We start from the raw sequence: 27,644 nt of genomic DNA, 5'->3' as shown, positions 1-27,644 counted from the left end.
CACTTGTTTCTCAGTTCCCTATATTATCATACACAGCAGGTATCTTAAATCATTTCTAAAAACTGGCAGTTCCCTCACCCTCTTTACCAAAAAAATGAAACATAAGTTAGTGTCATGTTTTAGATTCCAATGCTTTGCCTGTACGCCTTACAAATTCCTCTAGTGGTGCTGAAGGCTCACTGTGCTCTGGGAAGGAATGCCATATGCCACCTAATGAAGGGAGGGGATAACCACTGGAAAAGATGAGCTGAGAGGTACAACTCAGCCCCCACAAGGCAGGGAGCACATAACAAATGTGCTGATCAAGCCACACGTACCTAATCTGTTGGAGGGGTTCCTTTTGAAGAGGGCTCGCAGCAGGCTCTGGGCTTCTATGCTCAAAAACTGCGGCATTCCCAGCTTGGCTCTGAAAGAACACAACACTTGAAAAGAAAATAGATTTTTCAAGCTTTTTTTCCATCCCACTGTGGCAGAAACAGCTGAACTGTGGCAATCAGGATGGGCAGACAAGTGAAATCTGTGACCAAAGGCTACCTAAGCGTAGTGCAGCACAGAGTGAGAAGCTGATCTCATTCTGCTGATCTTAAGGAAGGTTTTGCTACTGACTTAACTAGAGGCAGAGCAGCTCTAATGAATCTCATAAAACTTTTGCAACCTAAATAGGCAATTTTCCTACAGAAGTTTTTCACTATTTTAGTTTCCTGGAATAAATTAGGGAATCAAGAGGAATTTGAACAATCAAACTTAATGAAAAAAAATGTATACTAAACTGCATAGTGTTTAAAGAGAATAAAACTTTTGTCTTGGCCATTCACCACTACATTAAAAAATGCGCTAGTGAGCAAAGCTGAGCTTCAGATACTTTTGTCTGCATTTAACATTAAATGAATGGGATATTGCAAAGGAAAAGATTTGAAACTTGGCAACAACAAAATATAAGATGTCCTGCAGAAATTTGACTTTCCCACATTTTGTGGATACGGACATTATCACAATAAGTAAGATAAATTTGCTTTGTAAGGCTCTCTCAGTAATTCACTTCCTACTGTTTATTCTGAAGGCAATTTTTAGAGTTAAACACGGGCATCAGCTATGCGTGTCTTATTAAATTCACACCTTGCATGGCTTTGGAAAGTTCATTACACCCACCATTATTCTCTACTCATCAAATACTTGGGCCCTATGGGGTCTCCCAAGGCTAACTCACAGTTAGAAGAATGAAAGCAGTTTTGATACTCACTTGAGAATGAGTGCCATCGTCTCCTTCCTGTCTTTTCCCTGGAAGGGTAATGATCCCGTCAGCATCTCAAACTGTGGAGTAGCAACAAAATGGTAAATCAAATGTGCACTGGGATGGTCTGCATAGCTGACCACATCCCTCTTCTATTTCCAACACAACTGAAAACTAGAGGAAAAGAAATGATCCAACAACCTGTGCGCACAAAAAAAAAAAGAAAGGCGCAGCAAGTCTGGATGACAGTTCCATTCCAGAGATGGGTAACAAACTGTTTACACTGAGAGCTGCTGTCAGGTTTTGGTATGTTTGGGAAGAAGTGTCACATATGGTGCTTCCTCCAGCACCTGCTGTTTTATGACCAGTGCTGGCAATGAGGTATTTGGCTGGAGGGACCCTTATCCTGCATGGAGATGGCTTTTCTTAGGTGTTTGGCATGGTGTACCATGCAAGGAAAATGGATTTGACATGCCACTCCCCACCTTTTTAGGTTGAGTCAAACCACCTCTTTGATTGTGGTTTTGCAACACTCAGAGATGCCTCTCCGATATTTTGCAGGAGAAACAAGACTAACCCCCACATTCTCAAGGCTTTTGAGTGTGCCTTTTCTCTCCAGCTTGGGTTCCTCTGGCTGTACTCAGTGATGAATCTCATAAGTGTCACATTTAACTGAACCCAAATCTCAAAGCAAAACTAACAGTCACCATCAATTATTTGCCTAAGTCAAGTGTTGAAACATCAATCAGTTATGGTTCCTTGGAGACACGTTAGTAAATCTGACAGGAATTTCACATCTGTAAGAAGTGAAAAAAATGACAAAACCCTGGCTGAAGAAGCTTGCCTAACTTGGATTCAGCACCAGGTCTTTCATGGGCTGGCAGCTGCTTGCTCTGACTAAGGGAGGCTGAAGGCTGTGCATCACCAAACATAAAGACACCAAGAGCATAATTCAGCTTGGACACAAAGGAAAATTGTGCCCATTGAGGGTTAGGTGAACTGTTACTTGTTTGTGTCTGTCATTCAGGTTTTGGATCTCTTCTACTATAGCAAGCTAATTAATTGATGTAATTAATTAATCTAATAATTAATACTCATTGTTATAAGCAAATGCCTGGTAAGGCAGGAAAGATTCTTCAAGCCTTCTATACTTTTTGTACCTTATCTCACAAGAAACCACAGTGCTCCCAGAAAGCACATTTGTGCCAACAAAGATTCTTTCATTACCAAAACTTGTGTCAGACTCCCCCACAGCTTGACCCTTCCTCTTGCCCAGATTAAATACAGCTATTCCAGAAGAAAAATATAGAAAAGAGAAAAAAACTAACGGTGAACCTGCTATGCTAATTCTGGGAGAAGAGCAGAGGAGATGTTTAGAAGTCAGATAAGTAACTGAATATAGTTAATTGAATGATTTATCTTCATTAGTAACAAATTACCTCAAAGCACTAACATGCATAGTAGAAACAGAGATAAAACCACTTTAGAAAAATTTACATGGATGCAAAATATAAGCAAGATTTGGAAAAAACAAAAGCATTAACTTCTGCTTGGGTTAGGAGAGGCAAGAAAAGAGCTTCCTGGTAGACCTGCAGGAAAGCAGCTCGTTTTCTACAAACATAATGGGGGAGAATTTTTAAACCTGCCTAGATGACACTGGAGCTTAAATACCATTTTCAAAGTAATTCTGACCTGTTACAGCCTAGTCCTGCTAAAATGGGAGTGGGAATGAAGGGCAGAGAACACTGCTTCCCAGGGCAGCAGCAGAAATTTGGTACAGGTTGTACCAAATGCTTTCTAGAGCATTTATGCTCATGCAAAGTACCTAATGTTCACTTTCACTTGCTCACATTACTTTGTTATTATAATAAATCTAATTTAGTGGCACCAGCAATGGCTGCTATGTCTCATTTATGCCAGCATAAATGGGCTTGACGCTGCTGGTGCAGGTGATACAGATACAAGCAACTGCCTGGTCGGTTACTATGTGGGAAAGGACTGCAGTTCCCACCCACCCCAATATCCCAGGAATACCTGCAAGTGCACTGTGACTGCAAGGGATGGACACAAGAAGGAAGGAATCTGGAAGAAACTGAAGTTGCAGGAGGGAGCAGGGGGAATGACTGCTGTGGAGGCTGCAGGAAGCATTTACTGTGCTGCTGTAATGGCCAGCACTTTGCTACCACATCTCCAGTTGTGCAGGCCTAATGCTGAGATTAATTCAGGTTCAGAAGAAATGCAGTTAACATCAATATTTAAAGTGAAAGGCAGCCACGTAAGTTAAGTGTACCAGAGCTTTTTACTTTAATAAACTTAGCTAAGCAACATCAGAAAGAAAGCATTAGTTTCTCAATTGCAGTCCTGACTAAATCTGTTGAAGGTTCAAAATGAAAGAACAAAACTGAAAAAAAATTGAAATTGTTCATTTCATCATTTAAAGCTATCATTTCACTGCACAGTGACCTGTCTTCCTGCTTATTTTTCCAAAAAGCCAAACATCTTGCTAAACCTGAAAATGAAAACAGAAGTGAGGACGTGCTGCTTACACTCATGCACACAAATATAGAGCTGGATGGGTCACAGCAGCTTGGCAAGAAGCTGAGAGTAGGGGTGAATGAACTCTGCAGTATTTTTGCCTATTAAAGCAGTCCCTATAGTTTTGCTGAGGGACTTGATTTTCATTTTCCCTACTTCCCAATCTGTAGAAACCCTCTGTTTACTCCTTCCTTCCCACTGATTCACTTCCCAGGCGTTTGCTCCTTCCTTCCCACCAATTCACTTCCCAGGTCTTTTTTGAGGGCCATCTTCTGTCGGCTGCACCTCCCTCCAACCTTGACTTCCTTTCTACACCAAAGCAAGTGCAAGAAAGGCAAATATTCCTGTTCCAGTTCAGCTGCCTATTTAGGGAACCACAGAATTAGACTCAAAGGGCCTCTGGAGTCACATAATCCCTGCTGAGGTCTCAATATACTATGCAGTGCTCCCTTTCTCTAGTTTTTAGGGCAGTCTCCAATTTCAGTAGGCAAAGCATGAGCACCTCCCAGAAGATATACACGTGGGAAGACCTTGGAAAAGAGTCCAAATTTCCTGAGGAAATTCAGGATCCAAGAAGTGACCCAGGAAGGTTATTGGAGAAGATAATGAATGAGAAAAAAATCCTCAGCCTGGGTAATGACCACGGGAATCTTCCTAATGGATGGAAGGAGAGCAGGTTGTGCAAACTACTTCAGCCCAAGTCTTTGTGAGTTTGTGAGCATAGGATAAAACTCAGAGTCACAAAGAAACTTGAAACCATTCTGTTTTGGAAAACAGAGAGAGACACTCTGATCACAATGGCCAGGAGAGGCTCATCCTCTCAACACTTCCAGTCCTTTTCCAGGTATCTGAGAACTGCTCAAGCATTCAGTTTAATACTTGCAAAGTTGAATATTTTCATTATCTGTGTGTGTGAAACATAATGAATCAGTGCTCACAAAGGGTTGAACCCCTTAACATAGCAACAAGCATAAACATTCAAAATAATGTTAATGAAGACTATCTCTTGCACTGGGAATAAAACACCTGTAATAATGGGATTTTGTAAAAGATTGATACTTGGATGTCTTGTATTGATTTGTCCAATGTCACTGTATAGTTACTACAAAATTAGTACAGAGCTGAATACTTTGGATACCAAAGGGACATTTTCTTTTCTTCTGAAGACTTCATTACTTGCTGACACATATGAACACATTTTTTCTGGTTTGGGACTGCTACCAAGTCATCGCAGCCATTTCTTTAATTATATTCCCCTCTCTGCACACATGACTCTCAAAGGTGCAGAGTGGATTTTTCCTGAAGTGTAAGAGATACAACTTTCCTAAGGTCTGTGACCTTGTAAATCAGCTGGTAGGGTGAACTACAAAAGCACTGCTTTGTGAGGCCTTCCAAGAGGTTTGAACATGTTGGATCAGGCAGACCAGTTTATCTGGGCTTCAGAGATGGCAGTGTGGGCACCAAGACTCTTGCAGTGGAGTTGAAAAGGTATTAGTTACATACCCAACCTTTTAACAATGTAGGCCAAACACTTGTACATGAAGATCTCTTGATGCAAAGCTTTTGCAGAGTATATCCTATCCAAAAGCTCCCATGCAGTGAACAAGATACAGAAAGGCAGAAAAGGAAAACTGTCTGGTCATGATAGACCACATAAACTCACCAGCAGAAATTATAGAAGTGTATCAGCAGTCATCACCACATATTTAATGAGAAGGAGGGACTGTCCTTGGGAATGCTGGAAGGGGCGAGTTTTAACATTTGTGTGACTGTACCTGCTGACATACAGTAAGCCACCATAAACCAATTCAAATAAACTGAGCAGCAAACAGAGCAGGTTACAGCTTCAGCTGCATGGCCTGTGTCAAAGACCCAGCTGGCAGTAAATGAAGTTGTACTGTTGTGGGCAGTAAAAATCCTGGTGACTAGTAATTCACAAAATAATTACTAACACAATTAATAAACACCATTAATAAATAAGACCAGAACTTAGTCATTTTCAGACAAGTTTGTTTTGCTATTGATAATCACAACATGACACATTTAAGGACTCTGCAAGGACCATTCAGTTTGATTCTAGCCTGTGCCCTGGTCAAGAGAAGCAGCAATTCCTCTTCACTGAACAGAACAGGAACGTGAGTGTTTGGTGGCTCTGATGATGAAGATGATACAGGCCATGCTATAACTATAGGCATAATACGTTCCCCTTTTTGATAAGAATTTTGGATATGAAAATTACACTATCACATACACTTCTTTGGATCTATGCATATTTCATCAACTGGTATGCTTTCTTCATCTATTTTACATCATACTGCAAAGTGCTTAGGAAAAAATGCTAATAAATAATTTGAATACAATTTAATAATCTTCAGTATTTTGGACTGACAAAAACAGCTTCCGTAATAGAACATACATGTGACAGAACAAGGAAAACAAGGAGAAAAGAGCAAAGTGAAAGACAGCATCAGAAAATCCTCCCAGCTGTTTAGTGTGTGGAAATAAACGTTATTTGGTCCCAACCAGCTAAATGTTGAAAAGGAAAAAAGTTTGAACTGATTGACATATTTTTCTCTAAGATGTCTGGTAACACTTGAAGGCTTAAAACATTAGCTTGGAGTTAAAAAGGTTTTACTTTCTTTAATTCATCTCCTTTTATAGAGAATCTTATCTTTTCTAATTCTAATATGCTGAATCCTTAGGAGAGAGTTAAAAAGAGGAATGGAAAGGAAAAAAAAAAAAAGAAAGCCTAGCAAAACCCAGGGAGGAATAGTCCAGCTCATTAAGAGTTTATTAGCTGGTGAAAGAACAATCTACACACCATATGCACCATCTTTTAATGGGAGACAAGGAGTGAGAAGACTCAGCTATTCAGCAAAAATAAATATATAATAAAAAAGTTAAAGGGTAGGGATAGATTTATTCTCTGAGACATATCCTATTGATTTTTGTGAATAAATGTACATGGTTTAGAAGTGCTGAGCATCCCCAAATGGATTTGTGGCCACAGGAGATAAGGGTATTCCACTCCTTTTATAATTCAGGCAATAAATTACAATATTTATGTAGATTAACTGCTGCCAACCTGCTAGATCAGTGATGCTGGCAATCCCCAACCCAAATTTTCACTGTTTTTCACATTGCTTCCAATGCTTCCTCCAGTGGCATCAGTAGTCCACTTCGTGTGAACAAAATTTAAACATATTCTACGGATTTTGGTAGGTAGTGCAATACATAGCTATCAAAACAAGCCTCCATACCACAGGAAATGGGGCAGTATTGGAGCAGCACATTGCTATGCTGATTTCTGAGCCTGCCCTGGCTCTGCAGTGACAAACATGGTGAGGTGCCCTGTGAGCCACAGCTGCCTGGGGATGGCCATGCCCTGAGCACAGGGTGGATCTGCAGCCTGCACACCCCAGGAGACAGCAGCACCAGCTCTGTCATCCAAACATACCCCTGAGAGAGCTCTAGGGACAGCACCATGCTTGATAAAACAATGCTCCCAAAAACTTACAGTGTTCATACAGCTGTGAAAAAAAATCACAGTGACACAAACCAACTTCTTGATCTTTTCTTCATCTACCTCAGCAATAACAGCACACAGACTGAAGAGGCTGGAGGGGTGCAGGGTGGGGGGGGCAGGTTAGCATCTGAACAAGGCTGGCTTGAGGAGAGTGCAGTACTGTCGCCCTTATTTTTTAAGATTTTCTAAGCCTTCTGATGTTTATATTCTTGTAATGAACTTTCTCACACGCTTTATGCAAACGCCTTATTGTTTTGCTTTCTTTTATAGAAGAGAAGAAATTTGACAGACTGTTGGTTTGTCCAGTGTCATTGGAGCGGTAGCACTTTCACCCTCCAATCCACTGTCACTTTTGGAAATCTATAAACGTTGGAGTCAGAAAAACAAAGGTCCCTTTTTTACCTTGGAAAGAGCAGCGAGTCCGCGCCGCGTTGTTTCGCGTCCCGTAGCGACACAACAACACCTCTCTGAAAAGCCTCCCTGATACTCAATTTTTGTCAGAGGGATCTGATGCCTCCCCAGCCCCCCAGCAGCAGATGAGCAGTGTGTGCCTTACCATGAGCACGCCGAAGGACCACCAGTCGGCACTCTGCGTGTGCCCGCGCCGGTTCACCACCTCGGGGGCCATGTACTCTATCGTGCCGCAGAACGAGTACGCGCGCTTGTCGTGGTCGATGGCTTCCTTGCTCAGACCAAAATCTACAGAAAGTGAGGCAGAACAGGACTGGTCAGCTCCCTAAAAATTATTATTCATGCTTTTGCTGGCTTAAATTGTTTGAACGAAACACCTCAACCAGCCGGTGAAGCGCCCTCCTGTCCCTGCGCTGAAAGAGGCCACGAGTGTGCTGGAGCCCTGCCTAGGCGGAGTGCCTGGCACTTGTTAATCCACCCTGAACACAGGCATGTCATTTTCCCTGTGCAGAATGAGGCTCTGGCTCTAGGCAGAAGGGAGTTTAAATAAGCAGATATATACAGCTCGGGTTTGGTGAAGGCAATGCTAGCGAGGATTCTTGTGCAGCTATATTCCAAAGTGTTAGGAATAATAATCCCAGATAACACCAGTGAAAAGGTTGGCTAGACAGTGCCTCTAGAGTGGGAAAGGGATGTCTTTCCAGCCTTCCTCTGCCTGGATTAAATAGTCATATTGGAAGCATACTTCCATCCACAGTGGCAAGCAGCCAAACCTGCCTGCTTCACATCAGTCAAGAGCACAATTTCACCAAGCAAATGCTATGTTCTCCATGTGCTGTGCAGCAGGGGGGTTGACAAACTGACAGAGAAGCTCAACACTCAAACTCTTCTGGCTTCTAGTTTTTGTAAGCAAACTCCTTCCAACCAGGATGCATGCAATTTACTGCAGGGGAAAAAAAAAATTAAAAAATCAGCTTACAGGCATGAAATTTTCTGTTTCTCACATACCTGTTATCTTAATGTGACCCTCTTCATCAAGAAGAATGCTATAAAGCAAAAAAAGAAACATTCATTCATTAGCCAGGCACAAAGTACAGTTAAAAAACATGAATAAAAGATGTTTAAGTCAGGTAAGGAGATACTGCAAGATTCAAATACTTATGTACACAAAACCTTAGTGGACTCCATGGCTCCAGAAAGAAAAATGAACCTCAAAGGTTTTTTTAATCTCATGTCTGAAGCATGCACAGCCTGAGGCAGCTCCATGAGGAGCCTCCTGTGTGCTCCACAGGATGTTCAAGGTGGGCATGCCAACAGAGCTCAGGAAGAAGAGGATGCTCAAAGCCAGCAGCTGCAGGGTACATGCTTCTAGCAGGAGAAGGAGCTACATGCTTCCTGTTCTTGTCATAAGAAAAGGCAATCACACAAATAATCAAGACTTGGACTCACTGAACCTAAAATTAAGTCCAAAGGTTCATGCTGAAGTAATAAAAGTCATCGTAGAGCACAGTGACTAGTCACAGCCTAACTGCATGGATCTCAGCCTCTGCTTATTTGTTCTGTCCAGAGCACAGATGAAAATCCAGCCTGGAAGCCAAATTCAAGTGTTCTCACATTTGCCACCTGCCAACATATTTTTTCCTCACAAAGACACTCCAACATTTCTGTAGATCGCAAAAAGCAGGGCTAGTTTTTGTGGAAACAAGAAGGAACACTGAATTTGAAAAAGAATGATTTTGGTAAATAAAAACTGACATACTAATGAAGGTGGTCTTTCTTCAGTCCTAGTTAGACTCAGTATATTTCTCTTTTCCAACTGATCTAGCATGGTACCAGCTATTTTTATATCCCTCTTCTCTTAGAGAATCACTTTAATAGAATTATTCAGGAAGAAAATATGATAGATGTGAACCAAATATAATCAGGCTATACTTTTTGTGAAAAGTTGTGTCTGAACTGAAACATAATTGAAAAAAGATGCTCTTCTGTCATTCATGTGTTTAGAAAAAGCTGTTGTTAAAGTCATCAAGGCCAGCAACTAAGTCTGTACCATGGGTCCAGTAATTTAAGCCTTTTCTTCTCAATAAAAGCATCTTATCTTTAATCTTTCTCCACAGTTTCCTTGAACACACAATTTTCAAGTACTAGCCTACACCAGGTATGTTTAAAGGTACTTTTGTGACTGCAACCCCTAAACTTGTGCTTCAGAAGAGAACAGAATGAAACACCTGCCAGTGTGGAAGTGAGCATGAATGTGTGAACTCCCCAGACCTCGATCTGGAAAAATAGCAGGGGGTATACAGCTCACAAAAATTTGCCACCCAAATTTTGCCCCATTCACAGGAAGCCCCTGTGAATAATAATGCAATTCAAAAGGAATTTCCCCAGAAGCACTGATTTTACACTTCATGGGTTTTAAATTTAATAATTTCCTATTGAAAACCCACGCTGCTTTAGTACGTACATGATGTGTGTTCCCCATACTTTGATTAAAGGGCTCACACCATACCCTCATTAAAGGGAAAGAGGCAACACCAAAAGAGCTTTCAGACTGACAATGCTGCCTGAGGTTGAGTCAGAAACACACAGCTACTCTTTCTCACACTGTTTGCATGAGCAGCCAAATGAATAGATCCTGGCTTCCAATAGGTGTGTATCCCATATCCCCAAAAACGTGATCTACAGTTCCTTCCTCCATCTCATGTTCCCTAACCACCCTTCTACCATGCCCTCAGCTGCTGGCAGCTTCCTCTGTGGCCCCTGGCAGCACCCTCTGGACATCTGGGTGCCTCCACATTTGCCATCTGGCAGCACAAATACTGTTACAGCTACTAACTGAAGATCTTATTTCATATAAAAAGAAAACAATATGCTAATAGTGAGGGGGAAAAAAGGGCAACTGTTGCACTGAATTATCTTAGAGAGAAATTAAGAACAAAGTACCTGCTTCTAAAAATGCAAATTACAGCAACAAACAAATAGTTTTCCTGTGACAGTAGACGCAAACTTATTATGTGATCATGCTCTGTACTCTTTTTATCTCTGTCACCTTACAATTCCTTTTTATCCCACAATATCCATAGCAGACATTCTATTGTGACAATCACAATTACTTTAGCTATGGTTTGCAGAACAAACTAATCTGAAATCATATAGTACTATTCTATGGAAGAGGGAAACCAACCAGAAGCCTTAATATGATTCAGGCTTGAAAATAATCTTTCATCTAAATTAATGTTTTGAAATTATAAAAACCATAAAAAAGTAGACTACTTTTAAATTCTAAACTAGGTTACAATCATACTGAATGATTAACTTCAGCTAGGAGGTTTTTTCATTTTATTTGTTCAGTCTAATGTTTGAGTGCTTTTACAGGATACTGTCATTGAAAATAGCCAACACCATAAATAAGTGAACCCCACATAGGCTTGGAATAAAAAAGCCACAAAATAAGGGTGTCCTTAGAGAAGAGGAGACTGAGGGAAGACCTCATCACAGTCCACAGGTTTCTCAAAATGGGAAGAGGATGGTCCAGCACTGTGGTGACCACAGACAGGACATGAGGGAGTGGCCTGAAGCTGTGGCAGGGGAGGTTTAGGTTGGATATTAGGAAAAGGTTCTTCACCCAGAGGGTGGCTGGGCACTGGAACAATCTCCCAGTGGGAAGTGATCCCAGCACCAGCCTGACAGAGTTGAAGCAGGGTTTGGACAATGCTCTCAGACACAGGGTGTGATCCTTGGGATTGTTTTGGGGATATTCTATTATTCTGTGATCGAACATTTAGCATCAGGACCATCCCACAAACATTCAAACTGCTTTCACTGAACTTGGTTTAAAAGCATGCCTTGAGAAGATAAAGGCTGGAACTCTCCATGCTAAAGGCCAGGGCAGCTAAATTTGTAGTAGAGGAATAACACAGTCTGAGTTACAGGAGAAGTCCCATAGCAGAGCTAGGACTGCAAACTCCATATCAACTTTCCTGCTGCAGCTTTATCACAGGGGAAAAAAAGATTTTTTAATGGGTTGTTGGCATTGTTTTATATCATGTCTTAAATCAAGGCCTGAACAATTCTTTCCCACTTCTCTCTCGCTCTCTTTATTTTTGGTTTTGAGTCACGTCTTCCAGGCTTTACTTTGAGCTCCAACATCCCCAAATCAATATGATGTTCTGCCAAACCTAATAAAGCTGGAACTCTGGGGCTGGTTTGGTTTGTTTTTTTTTTGGTTGGCATTTGTTTTGGTTTGGTTTTGGATTTTTTTAAAAAATTTTTTTCTTTGTAAGTGAGAGCAGTTTTGCAGAAGAGTCAACCCACACTTTATGTTAATCAGAAACTGTAGCTAAATTTTCAGGTGGGAGATAAAACCTGAGACTTTATCAAGTGTTTTATTTTCATTTTGTTATGACAGTTCCAGATGAAGCAGTCAATACCTACTAAAGACATGAAGATTCTCACAAACAGCGCTTTGTGACATTTCAGTGTTTGCATGACCCCACGCTATCTCACCCTGCTGAATGCAAATTCCTCTCTGCTGTAGCTTCATTGACACCATGAAGTCAAAAAGGGACTGCTTACATCAATGGAAGCTTTCCACCATAAGCCTTTGTCTCTCACTGATTCTCAGATCTCCCCTCTCTACACAGGGCAGTTGTATTCATAAATCAGCAGTCATGGTTGGAAACACGCTGCATTAGAAAGTGGTGTTTGGCTTTTTTTAGAGTATAGTGTCTACACTGTCCCTTATGTAAACCACTGAGGGCCTTAAAATGTACATCACTCCTTGTTAACCTAAGCCCCTATTCCAGAACTCAAAGTGCATCTAGGTTCCTGAAAAGAGAAATGGTAAAAATTAATAATAGTCTGTCCATTTTCAGATGATAGAGTTATTTCTAAGTCACCCACGTCCTTAAACCACAGCATAAGAAATAAAATATACATTATATACTACCTTATGATACATTCCCATTTTTCTGTCTTGGTATATTTACTATATTCCATGGTATATATACACCATATTTTATAGCTTGATTGTGCAGTTCTTAAAAACATGCCTCATGATTTAAGGAACTCAGTGGCTTCCACTGTGACTGAACAATACCTTGTCCCACAAGGGATGCCACTGAAATCACCAGGACAACTCAAGGAGAAGAATTTGTCTGCCACAATTCAAGAGAAGTATCTCCTTGTTCTAAACAAGATTTTAACCAGAAAGCTCAATTACTTGTCTTTTTGAAGTAAGTACAGCTGACTTGAGGACAACTCCCAGCTGCACTTGAAATGAACTCAAACCTTTGAATTGCTAACTTGGATTTTTGCTCAGGGAATCTTAACAAAAAAAAAAAAAAAGCTGAACCTTAAATTTTAATGTACCAAGAGTTCTTCCAAGTGGTTTTAACAGTGCTGCTTTCTTTTTATTTATTTATTTATTTTTTAAAAAACATAACTCCAATGAGCTTTATTTTAGCATACTTACAGAACTGACAAGCCAACTCAAACCTATCGGCTATTTTGGGAGCATCTGAAGAACAGCAGAAGCATTGAACAATGAAAGGTCCAATGCAGTGCCTATCTTTAATAAAGGGGAGATAGAGGAAGAGAGACAGAGAGAGAGAGAGAGAATTAGAATTGGGAAATTACTAATTAATTAATTTATCTCCAATTCTGAAAATCTGACACAGCAAACCTTGTGCTGTAATCATGCTGGTAATGCTCCTGCTGAAGATGTGTGTGTGATTCTGCACGTTGCACTTCAAAGGAGAGAGGAATCAAGGGAAACCAGAGGGGAGTAATGAGAATGACTGAACCCCTGTAAAGAGTGACTACTGAAGAAGAGTTCAGCACCTGGATTGCTTAGGGTACAGAAGAGGGTTGAAGGAAAAAGATGTTCTCACAACCCCCTGAGGCTGCTGCTGAGAGCAGAACAAGCATGTTGGGGCTTCCAGGGGAACAGGCCAAGGAGCACTGGCCTGCAGGGAAAGTGAAGAAATTCTAAACTAGGTATTAAGAGCAACATTTTAGATGAACAACTGCTGGAGCACTGCCAAGAGGCCTGTGTAGAGCATGGAGTCTTCATCAGCTGCTTTAAGCCTAGCTTAGCAGCACACCTGCTATGGTCTTGATCCTGCCAGGGGGTAAGGGGAGGATGAGAACATCCTGAGATGGTCCTAATTTTATTTTATTATCTTATTTAGAAAGATATTCTCTCCCAGATGTAAAAAAAAAAATTAGCATTTTTTCCCCCAGAGAGTAATCGTTTTATTCTGCTGTATCTGTTTCTTTAATGTAGATCTAAAGTTCCAGAGCAATCATAGGCTGTCATGCTCTGCTCTCCTAGGTGTGAATGCACACAGGCTTTGCACTTACAGAGCTTTTTTTAGAGGATATGGTTTTCAATCAGAGGCCTTGCTTTATCTCCAGGTATGAATTCCTGGGTCATTCCCTTTCCTATACAACAGTTATATTCATGTAGGCTAATTTTACACTACGTCAATTGAATCCAAACTAAACTGTACCACAGTTAATCCATTTATCTGTAGATCAAAGGCCATAAACCATATAGACAACAGTTAGAAAATGCAAGAGTGAGGGCTGCCACCTTAACTTTACACAGCGATCTTTCTGTGTATAGGTCTCCAGTTACGTGAGGATACTTTTTATTTCCTTCCAAAGAAACCTTGTCTCAGGGAGGGATTTTAGCAGAGCAATACAGTGAAGGCGATGGCTGGTCTCAGCTCAGACAAAAATACAGAAAAACTAGATTCCATCTCTACCTTTTCAACATGCTTCTATGTGACAATGACAAATCAGTGACATCTTCCTTCCTTAGATGAGCTCCAATTTCTTGATTCACTGATCCCTGACTGGAAGCGCTTCAGCTTGGTCTGCAGTAATATAAGTGCTCTCAATTGCAACTGGAGTCATTGAGAGATGTTTTCTGAGATGCTAAGTGACACTTCCTGCTGAGAACTCGGAATAATCCAGGTGTCAGCATCTCAAATACAATGAACAGTTTTGACATACACTTAATTTTCTCCTCAGCTTCTAACTTCTCCTAAAGCAAAAAATTACAGCATATGCCTAAAAATGTAATGGCATTGTGACATATCGGAATATACAAGCTCATGTCTGGATACCTTCTAACATGTGTTATCTCAAAAATCAGCCTCATCTAACATCAGAGAGAAAAGCCATGCATGATTCATACCAATGCTCACTAGAATCAAAGTTTAAAACAGAAAACATATCATTGGAGTTATTCTATTGTGCACACATTTGTGGATGCTGAATGGATAAAACAGCAATTCAGAATGAAACTGAAACCCAGGAGCTGCTGGCAGATGATGCAAGAGCCTGTGGCTGTGGCAGCTGGGGTGTCACCACTGCATACCTGCATTTCACATCAGGAACTAACTGGTACTTTTCTCTCTATAGTTGTTTAATTGCAGGATGACTTCCCATATTTGCCAAAGACTCTGGTTTCCAGTTTTGGCCGCATAAATGGGCAAGACTGGGAAAATCTGGTAAACTACAAAAAGTCCTCTAGCCCAAAAGACCGAGAGCTCTTGCTATGTACATCTGTTGAATTCACATAGTAATACTACTGCTACTGGTATTCTTCTAACCAAAACATAAAATTGAATTTAGAATTTAAATCACATAGAAGTGCAATGGAGATAAACAGTCTCCTTCCCTTCAACTTCTCACCTACAAAGTCCACCTTCCATCACTTCTGGTCTCACGTTTTGCCCGTGACAGTGAGAACAGTAACACTCCATTTTAAAGAAAGAGCTGCATATTGTTCAGTTTGATGCCATAGAAGGAAAATGCTGCTGCGCTGTTAGCCTTCGAAAGTGTAAAAAATTGCCAAAAAGATTTCCCTCAGTGGTTATCTTTTATAAATGCTGGTGACCATTACATTAAAAAGGAACTTTGGAATGTTGCAGCCTGATTTATTTTAGTTGTCACAGCAGAATCCATCAAAGCACCAGGCAAAGGGCATAGAATAAAAACAGTATCACGTCACTCCCAGTGACAGCACTGAGGGTGTCATTTTCTCTACTGATGTGTTACAAATAAAAAAGAGAAAGGAAAATTAGGACCACGTTAAGAGTGAAAAATAGCTGCAAATGTGAAAATAAATATTTTGGAAAATATTTTGCACAGTTAATACAAGTGTTTTAAAAGTCCTGATTATCATGTCTCTCATGAGTTAACAGGCACACAAGTTCTCAGACATGCTCATTTACTTTAAGCAACGGCTCCAATAAAACGGAATGGTGCCACCCCATATTCTGTATGAGCTGGAAGTGGAGTTGCTTTGAGTGGTTTACACTGCATCAGGAGGAAGCCAGATCAAATGCTGCAAGCAGAGGATGTGCCACTGGAGTTAAAGGCACAGGGATCTGGATTCTTTCCTGAAATCATTCACAAAACTGAAGGCCAAGAACAGAGAGGTTCCATCGTACTGGAGCACAGTCAAACATTTGGCCTCCTGCTAAGGTGGTATGAAATGAAACCCTGCTGCTGTTAGTGACGGTCTCATGCAGAGTCTCACAAGAAGGAAGGCAGAGCCCCTGGCACCTGCTCTTTTGTTAGCGTGACAAGGAGCAGAAGCAACCTAAAGTTCATGTATTTATGTTTCAGTTCTCTTTTCCTTGTTAACTTACTTTTCTGGTTTTAGATCCCTGTAAATAATTCCGAGACCATGGAGGTGGTCTAATGCCAAGGCCAGCTCAGCTAAGTAGAACTTGACATCCTCTTCTGTAAACATCACCTAGAGAGAAGGAAGAGAAGACCACATCTATTTATTGGACAGTGGTGGGCTGGCGTGCCTTAAACAGACACTGGGAAGGAATTGTCTAACCTGGGAAGGCTGGAAGGACCACCATATCCGATTTAATTTTCCATAATTTGTCTGAACTAACATTAACAATTCTTACCAGATTCTCCCTATAAAACAAAACTTGATCTGTTGAGCACCTCTATTCCTTAAAATATGATGCTCTCATTCATCTCTTTGATCTGTTTAGATGACATTACGTCACAATATTAGGAATAAATTTTAACTCCTTAGGCTTTGGAAATGAACAGCAAAATTAAACACATTCAGCACAGCCCATATTGCTTTCATATCCCTTAATTTTCTACAGTCTTGGCATTTGGTTACCAAATTCCCATGAAATAGTATGGGAAACCTTTTTGGGGAAGCGGAATACTTCCAAGTCTGAGCAGAATACACAGCATGAAGAGAATCAGAGATGGAGTTAAAACCTCATGCCTTGGAGGTCCAAGGAGATGCCCTAAGCAGTGATGTGCTGTCTAACACCCAAGGCCTGATGAGGTGCCAACCTAAGACAGTGTTTTCTGCAGCTGACATGGACACTGCTAACACTGAAAGCTGTGTTTTTGGTGAGAAGAAACTTCTGTAATCAAAAAAAACACTAAGCTCTGAAAAACTCAGATGGCAGGAAACGCCTTTGGTTCAACTTCCATTATATCTGAGATGTTCTCTTTAATTAAATTTCAATATGCACAGAGATAATAATGCAGAAAAAGAAGCTGATATATTGGATGCACAAGTGTGATTGTGCATGACAGAAGTAAAATGAGTCAGCTGAATATAAATTTACTTGTCATATGTAAATGTAAACTCTACAGTAGAAATTGTAGAGCTTAATTTTCAAATTACGTTTCTGCTCTCAAAAAGGGGTAGCCAAAATATCTGAGTGCTTTGAGAAGTTTCAGACAGCTGAGAGAAAAAAAGAGATGATTCAGAGTACAGATGTCACATAATTTAATTAAGAATTTTACTGCAAAGTCTAGAAACAAAAACACAAGGAAAATGATAAATAAATACACAAGCAAAAGCTCTCAAATTTAATTGTACTAAATGTAAAAATGGCATTAATTTTAAAAGAAATTTGAACTATTTATAAGATTTAAAATAAATAATGTAGGCAAGAAATTAAATCAATAGAATCTAGGAAAAATATACATATACACCTAGTTAAAAGTCAGATGTCTCAAAAAGAGCAAGAAATAGGCAAGCTCTGCAGGCATGCATGCAATATATATATGGGATCTGACTTGATGTCCACTGAAATCAATACCTTTCAACCAAATCTATAAATACAAATGGCAAACAGTTCAAGCTTTCCCAGAACTTCTTCCCTTGCAATACCTTGCCCCTAAACAGCTGCAGGGTATAGGCAGGTGAGGTGAGCTGCAAACACTGAAAAAAGAGAAGTATGTTTCAACTGCCAGCTTAATGAGTCATTAACGATGGTATACAGCACAGGAGTTGGTGAAGTGCCCTGGACAAGCTTTGGGGAAAACATGAAGCTTTAGAGAGAAGTACAAAGCCTGAGCTGTTATCTTCCACTTTTGAGTGCCCTGGCTGTGCAGAACAGGGACCTGCCCACTTAGGCAAGAGCCACAATTTCTGTCTCCTTCTATGAAACCAGAGAGGCCCTTGCTGAGACAGCAGCACTGCATCGCTAATAAAGCTCCGTCTCATGACACCAGCAGAAGGACATTTGAAATTAAAATTTTAAAAATCTTTTTTCCTCATATTAAAAATAACTGCTACCAGGGACTGAATATTTATATAAGGATCACTACTCAGCAGTGTAATTAACTTGTTACCAACGTCTTCTTGCATTAGCAAACAGGCCTTAAAAGCAAAAGCTTGGGGTCCCAAGTTGCAGTGCACACAGCATCCTGCAGCATGTCACTGAATCAGGAATTGAACGGGGGTGGGGGAGCCCTGTGGAACTTTTGACTGAAAATACTGTTTTCACGGCTTTTTTAGTGCATCAGTAGCTCCCCAAACCCAAGAAGAGCTACAGAGCTTCCCCTCAAGATGGCATTTGAAAGGTTCCTGTCATTAAAGACTGAGATAAGTGGTTGCCTGCATCCCTGACCCCACACCCTTAGAAGTACCAAGGGCTGGGGACATCCTGTTGATGACAGAAGACAGCAGGGCACAGACAACTGCAGGGCAGCCATCCTGCCTCGCTGGAGCCTCCTGCACTCCTGCAGGGATCTCTCTGGGACTGCTGGCTCACAGGGGTTTGGAGATACAGGAGAGAGCTAAATGAACCTAGGGAGCCTCCTGTGACTGCTGCGTGGGCATCAGCGAGACTCGGGTTTGGGACGTTCCCTGCCTGCAGCAGTCCCTCTCCAGGGGCATGGCATGCAGAGGACAGGGGAGGGATGAGAGCCTGGGGAGGGCATGGAAGCAGCAGCTGCTCCTGGCAGGCAGGAGGAGGGCAGGTGAGGGCTGTGATAGTCAATCTCCCACGTCTGGGCTGGTGTGTGGCCCTTAACCTGCTCCCAGCAGCTGCAGGGGCTGGCCTGACCCACGGCCATCTCTTCCCTCTGCTGGCAGTGTCTGTGTTTTTGCAGTGGTTCTGTGCTCATCCCTAAGGCAAAATGTACTGGAGATTGATTTCTCAGGCTGTTTCTCATCACATCCAAGACTTATTCTGAAAGCATCGAGTCTGGGGCTATTTTGCTATGGCAATGGCTTAGCAGTGGAGCAGTTTTCTCTGGCAGAGATGCCTACATGGCATCTGCTGCATTACCTCTGGCATAATTCAAATACAATTATTAAGAACTCACTTAACCATGCAAGATGAGATAGCTCCATTACATATATAGATGACTATTCCCAAGGCCATTTTTCATTTCCATGAACTCAATTTGAGTTCTGAAAATCCAAGACAGTCTTTAATTTCTGAGTTAAAGATCTATCGGCTTACCTCTTTGGAGAGTCTGGTGAAAAGGTCCCCTCCCCGCAGGAAATCTAGTATTAGGTACAACTTTCCCTCTGTTTGAAATGCTGCATTAGAAAAGGATGAAGATGTTGGAAGTTTAACCAAGATAAAGTCCCCAACAAGTCCTGTTGACTAGCAGTGTATCATTCAAGCAATTGCTTCACTGTAACTTCAAAACTTTGAGAACCAAAAAACCCCATTTCTGTATAGAACTTAGCAATTGAGCTTTGGCTGTGGGAAAAAATAGTGTCAGCTGAGAGACAACAGAGCATTACTGATATATTCATTTCTGTGTTAAGCACCTATGAATTATCAGTGTTTCCCACTCCACAGGGTATCAGGAGTCACTGAGAGTGAGGCATAGAGAGAAGTTTCCATGTCTGTGTGAGAGAAGAGCCCACACACCAAATGTCCTTAGAATACCTGTTACAGGTATAATGGGGCTGGTGTGGCAGAAGGCAACTCCAGCAAGACAGCACATTCATCTACACACCTTTACAAATTTACACTGGTACTGCTTATCATAACCTGCTTTTATTTAAATTCTCTTTCCAAACGATACCTAACAGCAGGTGAGGGTTTGGCAGATGTAAACTCAGCAGCTACCCCACCAGCACTACCCATCATGGCAGACTTTGTGACAAATTTATTCCAATGGAGGAATGGCTGAAACTTACAAGTACTGGATGTCTCCTTCAGCATAAATGAAGAATTTCACACAGGTAGCCTCTATGACTTTGTTAGCAACAGAGTCATAAGCAGGCAGGGGGCATCTGCACGAAAGTGTAACACACCTAGTCACAATTCCCCAACCAATTTAAGAACAAACATGAATTATATTTTATTATAGTTACCATAATGAAGCTTGACTATGAAAGGATGGTTCACTTCTGCCAAAATATCTCTCTCCATTTTAGATCGTACCCGATCTCGAACTATAAAGAAAGAACAATAGGAACAGTGACATAATGAAGCAGCATGGTCACTGGATACAGTACTGGAATAAAGTGCTGGAAGTCTGGATTCTAATTCTCACTCTGTTGATGGCTTGTATGACCTTAGGCCAATCAGCCCACTCAAGTGTCCTCTATTTCTGACTGTCTGGTCAGTGTAGCAAGTTCTCCAGGAAGAAGAACTGGAGTCTTTCCCTACAGAGAGCTGCCCTAACTAAAATTACTCTAGTATTGCAAACAACAAGAAGGCAATTACACTTTACAGAAGAGAATGTTAATGTGAAAATGAAAACTACACAAAATTAATTACTTTACTTCATTTAAGATGAAACAGAATGTACCAGTCCCAGAGCAAGTCAGATTAATCTCATTCAAATTAAGATATTGTATTTTCTGATGATAGCAGCATTTATGATGTATCACTGAATAGCACTTTCTGGAAGTGATCTATATATACAATATTCAAAACTTCCAATAAACCACCACCCAATCAATCAGTAACAAAGAAAAATTCCAAATAAAAATAGCAACTAATTATTTTTATGTGTAGAGATTATTTTATTGTGTGATAGCAGAGAGAAAAATAATTTTTTTGGTTGAGATGAATAGAGAGTAAGGGAAATCATAATTTCAGAGGTGAGCTGAGTTCAAGCTAAGCTGAAGATTTCATACCAAAGCCATTTAGCAGAATATTCAGACACTGAGGAGGATTCAAGTCCCCAAATCCTGATCCTAAAGATGCATTTGCATTTTTCAGTCAATCACTACTTTATTGAAAAATATTGACATTTTCTTTGTTCTCTTCACAATGCCAATATGCTTTTCAGATGAAAGCTTCTACATGACATATTATAAAACTATTTTAAGTAGCAAAGCCTGAGATCTGTCAGACTCTGTCATTGCAGGCTTGTGTTGTGGAGCTGCTCAAAAGCTGAGTACTCTCAGCTCTCGAGTAAGGAACATAGATCACAACCCCCCTTCTGTTGCTGTACTTCAAAAATTGATGCAAGGAAATAGGTCCAAACCAGCTGATCTGAAAACCTTAAATAGCACAGGTGACACACTTGGATTTTTGCTATCTTGATGCTTTACTTAGGCTAATAGTGACATAAGCTTCACTAGCTCATTCAAGCTACCTTGTAGATAAATTCAAAACAGAAGGAATTACAATTGCGGAATTGTAATCTCATCCCACGAGTAAAAATCACACATCCTACACTCACAAAATGCTTCACCGATGTGAAGACAGACTGTTTCTTGTGCTGTCCATCAGGGATGATCCCAGGTGAGAATTTGTGTTGGATAGGTGGGCATTGCTGGACACTCCACATAGTACATTTCCCATTAAGCTTCGTTGGGTAGCCTAAGAAAGCTCCTCCCTGTGTTTGCCCTGCACAGCTGAGAACAGGCTGTGAGAACAGCAGCACGCCCTCCTCCAGCCATCATTTTAACCTCTCAGCAGGCAAGGGCCCAGCTGTGCAGCCCAGGGCTTTGCCAAAGTGGTGGTTACTGGGTTTGGACCTGTAAGCACACAAGGCACCCTTCTCCACACCTGCATACAGGAGGCACACCAGACCTAAAGAGAAGGTGATGTCACCACAGAAGACATCTCACTCTGCAGCCACAGCCCTGTAACCACGCTGAACCTGTAGCTGCTGCACTATGGGGCAACATTTCCCTTTGCAAACCTGTCTTTCAGGGGCAGAAATCGGGCTAGTGAATCAAATCAGTGCTCCCGTGGCAGATACCATATTCCTCTTTAAAATCTTATGCAGAGAAAGATCCAGCAAGACAGTGCAAATTACTGCCTTGGCCAAGGGCACTGGGCTGCGAAGCAAATGTGACAAACAGCAAAGTGCCAGTGTGAGTATCTGCTGACTGCAGCGAGGGGCAGCAGCCTGGACCCTCCCCAGAGTCCTCTGGAGGTGGCTCAGGACAACACCTGGTGATCTGGTTGCCTCTCTGAGTGGGTCATTCTCTCCCCAGTAATTTTGGAAGCTGTCTTCTTGATGTCTGAAGTTGGTGCTTCAAAGTTTAAATTTTTTTAAACTAGGAATGGGTTGTCAGATAATAGGTTTGCTGTCTTAGTGACTTTTTCCTCAATGGTTTTTTTGTCCTTTTTGACAATTTTAACCAAAGTGCTGCTGAATCCCCTGACCTGAAACATCAGGGAGAGAAATCCCCCTGCATGTGTCACAAAAGCATCTGCTACTTACAGAAAGCTCTATCTGCAGGAAGATACATGCAGAAAATACACAAATAAGGTCAAACATTTCACAATCTGCCCAGAGATGTTTGGCAAAAAGCATTATTAATTACAAATTATTTGCTAATCCCTACCTTTCAATAAGAAATGTCACTGCTTAGCCAGGAGTGAAGAATTAATTAATTAAGCAAGAATAAAGGGGAGCTACAAACTAAGTTAATTAAATCAGCATCAAAAAGTATTGCAGCAGGAGAAATAAATCAGTGAACAAAACGATGGCTTAAATTTCTTCCATTACCCTCCTCACTTCTTTAAAACAGCATTTTGCCTCAAGTAGAGAAAAACAAAATAGGACTCAGGCTTAGGAACTTGCAACTCAGTTTCAAATTCTTCACATAGCATAGGAACACAAAAAAGATAACACAAATAGAATATATAGATAAAACTCTCTGCAACATCCTTTTCAATTCTACTGCCGTTATTTTAATCTGTTTTTAATACTGTCTGTTGTAGGTGAAAGTAGAGAGCTAAACTCTAAATTCAAGTCCACACTGCCTATGTCCAGAAGACAAAGTACATGTGTGGTGCCTAATTACCTGAGGTATGGAGAAATAGAGGCTTTCTAAGAGTGATCATAGTCTCTCTTCAATGCTTCTGCTTGGAAATACTATTTGCTTTACTGTGCTCTTTTTCTACACAGTACTAAACTCAAATCCTCTAAAGAGCAGCCTTGCATGTTGCACTTTCACCAGCAGAGCATTATTACAACACAAAGAAAAAACAGAAAAGCATCCTGTTGACACACTGGATGCAGAAGCATACCAATAATGTCACACAGGGACTTCATGTGCTTTTCTTTTGAAATGCATATCATTCTGTGAAGGTGATTTTCCTGGAAGAAAGTTCCTCTGTGACTTGAAATATGGAACCTTTTAGAGATGGGGAAAGAGCCATTGTACCACAGCTTTACCAGTGAGCCCTGTGCTTCTGCAGCAAAGGTAGAAAAACAGATCTACAGAGCAGGAGACACTCCTTTGTAGAAGGGCACTCTGAGAAATCAGTAAGAATGCAGACTGTGTTTTAGGAGTCCAGAGTCTGGGAGAGGTCATTTTATCTCACTCCCTCCTTTTTTGTCTTTTTTTTTCCCTTTTACATGAAACAACACATTTGGCTTTAAAGAAATCAAAGAGTTGCCTCTGTTTGTTGTATTTTAAAGTAGCCTTGATGCTCCGATGTTGAGATTTGGAATGACAGATGTCTCTAAATCAATACTACACTTTGGTATTGAACTTCCATTTCTAGTCTTTATCACCTATTCATTATTCTCTCTGTTTGTAAAAGTTAATTAAATCTCTCAATATCCCTCTGAACTACCTCTGCTCAATTTTCCAACAAAGAGAATTAAAGAACAGATTGATGAAGTCTGATGCTACAGAAAAAAAAACACTGAAAAAAAAATCACACAGGACTTGTCAGGAGCAAACATGGCCTCTGTGAGACATACAAACTCAGCTGAAATAAATCCTCAGAGCAGTAACCTGAGCCTTTGCCATGTTTTCCTCATAGCCTTGACCAGCAAGGAGCAGCCTGGTGAGCCAAGGGTGCTGCACAAGTTGCCTCCTTCCTATCCCATGGAGCCTCTGGCAGCTGCAATCTCCTGCTGTTTTCTCATTGGGACCCCAACTTGGATCCCTCTTCTTGACCAAAAAAATCCCACAGATGCTGCAGGAGATTAAGTGTGTCTTAGATTTTTGGCTGAAATTAGCTGTTGGGCTCAACCCCATCATTAGAGAAATACTGACAGACCAGCCAGACAATCACATAAGTCTCATGTCCTTATGCAGAGGTGAAATTTCAAATTTTGTGTATTTTTAATCAGAACTGGACCACTGAATATCCACAGATGTGCTTATGCACAGCTCCGGGGTGAAACTGTTTCTCACCAGAGTCTGGAGCTGCAGATGTGAAAGGGTATCCAATAAGTCAAACCTATGGTGATGTACATCAGCAGCAGAGTAAGAATTACACCCCACACAACTGCATAAAACCAGTTCTAACTAAATTCATTAAAACCAGACTCAATAAGCAGCTTGATGAAGAGAAAAGAAAGCTGCCATCTGCTACAAGGGAATTTCCTCTAAAGATCCAAAACCTACAGCTGGAAATACATCTGTTCACAACTCGTGCAAAACTGAAAATCTTCAACACCTCTGCAGAGCTGCACCTGGAACATTTTTCTTTTTATGGAAATCATATGTTTGATTTAAATTTATTTACCTTAGTGGATGTGATATCCTGTGAAATCATCAATAAAATATTTGTTTCTTGAATTTGAGGGTAACATGCTCCTATGCTTCGTTTGCTTCAATTGTACTGAAGTAGGACTTACAACTATTTTTATTATTGTTACTACTATTCCAAGAAATAACAATTTCAGTACTAACCCTTACTGACAAGCAATAATTACCTATGCTCTAGGAATAGGCATAATTTTAAAATGACAAACTAATAAGAAGGCTGGCCTTAGAATTCAGATGCAGCAGTAAACATTACTCATCAGCAGCTCTGGAAATCATAATGAACTGAAGGAAGAAACTGGTTTCACATAGTTTTGCAATAAAGAAAATTTGTTTAAAACATTTATGAGACAGTTGGCCTTTTCTCCCCACACAAAATAGGTATTTCAGATTTAATTCCAGCATACAAGAAACCAGTCACACCAAGATGACCAGGACATATAGTCCTCAGTCCTTCTCTTAAGTACAGTCTGAAGAGGGATGAATTTTTTTCCACCAAACTTCTCTCATATCTTCTGGGAGACTCTTTTTCCCTTGCAGCTCCTGCCCTGCAGTGCTGGCAAACTTGCATGCAGCTGCAAAGAAGAGGCAGCACCAAGATTCATATTTATTTCCCATGCATGGGGCATTCCAGCACCAAATGAGGGTCTGCCTTGTGTTTTGCTATGGAGAAGTTGCTAAGCCCATCGAGGCAATGAAGAAGTTGTTTTATTCTTGTCCTGCTTGAGATGGAGATGATCCAGATGTCCAGGAAGTGCTGGGTCTCTCGGGGCAATGTGTTCTGCTGCTCGCCTTTTAAGCTTGAAGCCCAGCATGGTTTAATCAAGCCCTGCTGCTCTTTGCTCTGAAAACACACCTGTTTGGTGGGTTTCACAGGGAGAGCTGAGCAGTTTGTGCATCACCTTGCTCTGGAAGTGTGAAAGCTGTCTGTGCTTTGGCATTCACCACAAATACTTCCTGCAGCAAATCATCAAAGGCAAAAATACAGCTTTTATGATTGAAAAGTATGAGGAGCGAACACTGGCTCAGGGATGAAAATGCTTGATATTCCCTCTTATGCCAGCCTTCTACAGGAAAAAAAATTGTCCCCTTTATTCAGTGCCTCCAGGTCTACAAAGCCATTTGCATTGAAAGGGGCATTTCCTCTCCTTCAGAACCTTTGAACAGCTACTAATTCACTTGCAAGGCCTGGCAGAGGGGAAAGGGGGTGAGGGTGGCACAGGACCTCCCCAAGTACTCTTGGCATTTCAACTCAGGGCAAGTGTCTCTGTGTAAGAGTGATTTAAAGTCCCCCCAAGTCCCTTCTCTATTGTTATATGAGCCCCTTCTATTTTGTTTAATGGCATGGTATGAAACCTTCTGCCTGGTCCAGTTCAGATGTTTAAGGATGAGACCAATAATCTTTTATAAAATATTAACTGAGAATTCCTGGAAGGAGAGGAAATGTGGTATTTCCTCTCTGTGTAGAACATATGTATTGGGATGCTGTCATTTGCACCAGGGCAGTTTTAGTCATAGGCTGAAGTAATCCCAGTAAATGTTTTCTGTAGGCCTGTTTGAAACTTGTAATTTTGAATATTTTTGAAGAGAACAAAAACCCACAGCAAAAACATCTAACTGGAACAGAAAGCCTAAATTGGGCAAGTTTTGCCAAAATTAAATTGAGAAAAATTGTTTTGGCTGCATCAAAGTACTCTGTTAAGGGTTTTATTTTACCTTTTTATCTCCTCTTTCTTAACTCTAATTGTAATGCACAGCTATGAAACGTTGTTTGAAAAGGTATACAATCAAACCAAAGAATTCTGCTGAAATGCTTAATACTGATATTTTGTCAAGCAAAATGTCCCTCAACTGTCCTGCTCCTGTGGACAGACATTCTGTCAGAAATTCATCTTTTCTTTATCAGTTGTAACATAAATTCAGAAGATGGTTAATAAAAAAACCCATCAGGAAGTTTTAAAACAGGTTCCCTATCTATTCCAGGTTTAGGGTAAACATGAAAAGTTTTGAAATGAAGTTTTTGCAATTGTTTACCAGCTTAGCTCTGATATGGGTAACATGAGGCAGTGGCTGGACAGTGAGAGGTTCCTTTCTCAGAAGGAAGGGTTTGGATGGATTTAGGCAAAGGACAGGAGACAAATGTTAACATTCTCCCTAAGCTGTCCAGACCACAACTGCACTGTGCTGACTTCTCACTTTAAACACTCCTTCCATTAGGATCCTTGGATGTGGTAAACACAGAGCCAGTCCAATCCGACTTGTTCTAACAAAATTATTTGGATGAGCATTTCAGTTACTGAATTGCAAAAATTTTGGTCTCCAAAACAAATAACTACTCTATTTAAGGCATCACTGAGGAAGCTGGGATAATGGCTTATCATCCAGCACTGAAGGCACACTTCATTGAGGAAATATGAAGCCCTGAGACAGATTCTATTTGTAAAGCACACAGGATGAGGTTTACCAGGTTACTTATAACCCAGCCCTCCATGCTACCTGCACACAAAAGAGACAGGAATTTAGAATTTAAATAGTTCAGTAAAAGTGTGCCATTTAATGTTAACATTCAGACAAACCTCTGCTTTGCCCAGGACCTGATGTGATGCAGCCATACTTAATATAGCTCTGCTGATGTGTTTGCCTCATAAAAATGAAAAAGCATCTGTGAGACGGCTGTCTATCACTGAAGAAGCCTCCAGCCCCACCAG

General features: G+C 40.8%; 1 protein-coding gene across 2 annotated transcripts in view; it reads right to left on the bottom strand.

The window, feature by feature from the left end:
- Positions 1–27,644, bottom strand: part of RPS6KA2 (ribosomal protein S6 kinase A2) — a 158,591-nt gene that overhangs the window by 51,345 nt on the left and 79,602 nt on the right. For both annotated transcript variants that reach the window (XM_084202397.1, XM_084202398.1), the window contains exons 4-10: positions 20,335–20,415; positions 19,466–19,545; positions 16,370–16,476; positions 8,712–8,749; positions 7,849–7,991; positions 1,241–1,311; positions 318–406 (exon numbers count right to left, since the gene is read on the bottom strand). In XM_084202397.1, the coding sequence (XP_084058523.1) occupies positions 318–406; positions 1,241–1,311; positions 7,849–7,991; positions 8,712–8,749; positions 16,370–16,476; positions 19,466–19,545; positions 20,335–20,415 (609 nt within the window). The remainder of the gene's footprint in view (positions 1–317; positions 407–1,240; positions 1,312–7,848; positions 7,992–8,711; positions 8,750–16,369; positions 16,477–19,465; positions 19,546–20,334; positions 20,416–27,644) is intronic.

Source organism: Fringilla coelebs (genome assembly GCF_963513975.1).
Source record: "Fringilla coelebs genome assembly, chromosome: 3".
Lineage (NCBI taxonomy): Eukaryota > Metazoa > Chordata > Aves > Passeriformes > Fringillidae > Fringilla > Fringilla coelebs.
This window is presented reverse-complemented; position numbering and strand designations above follow the sequence as displayed.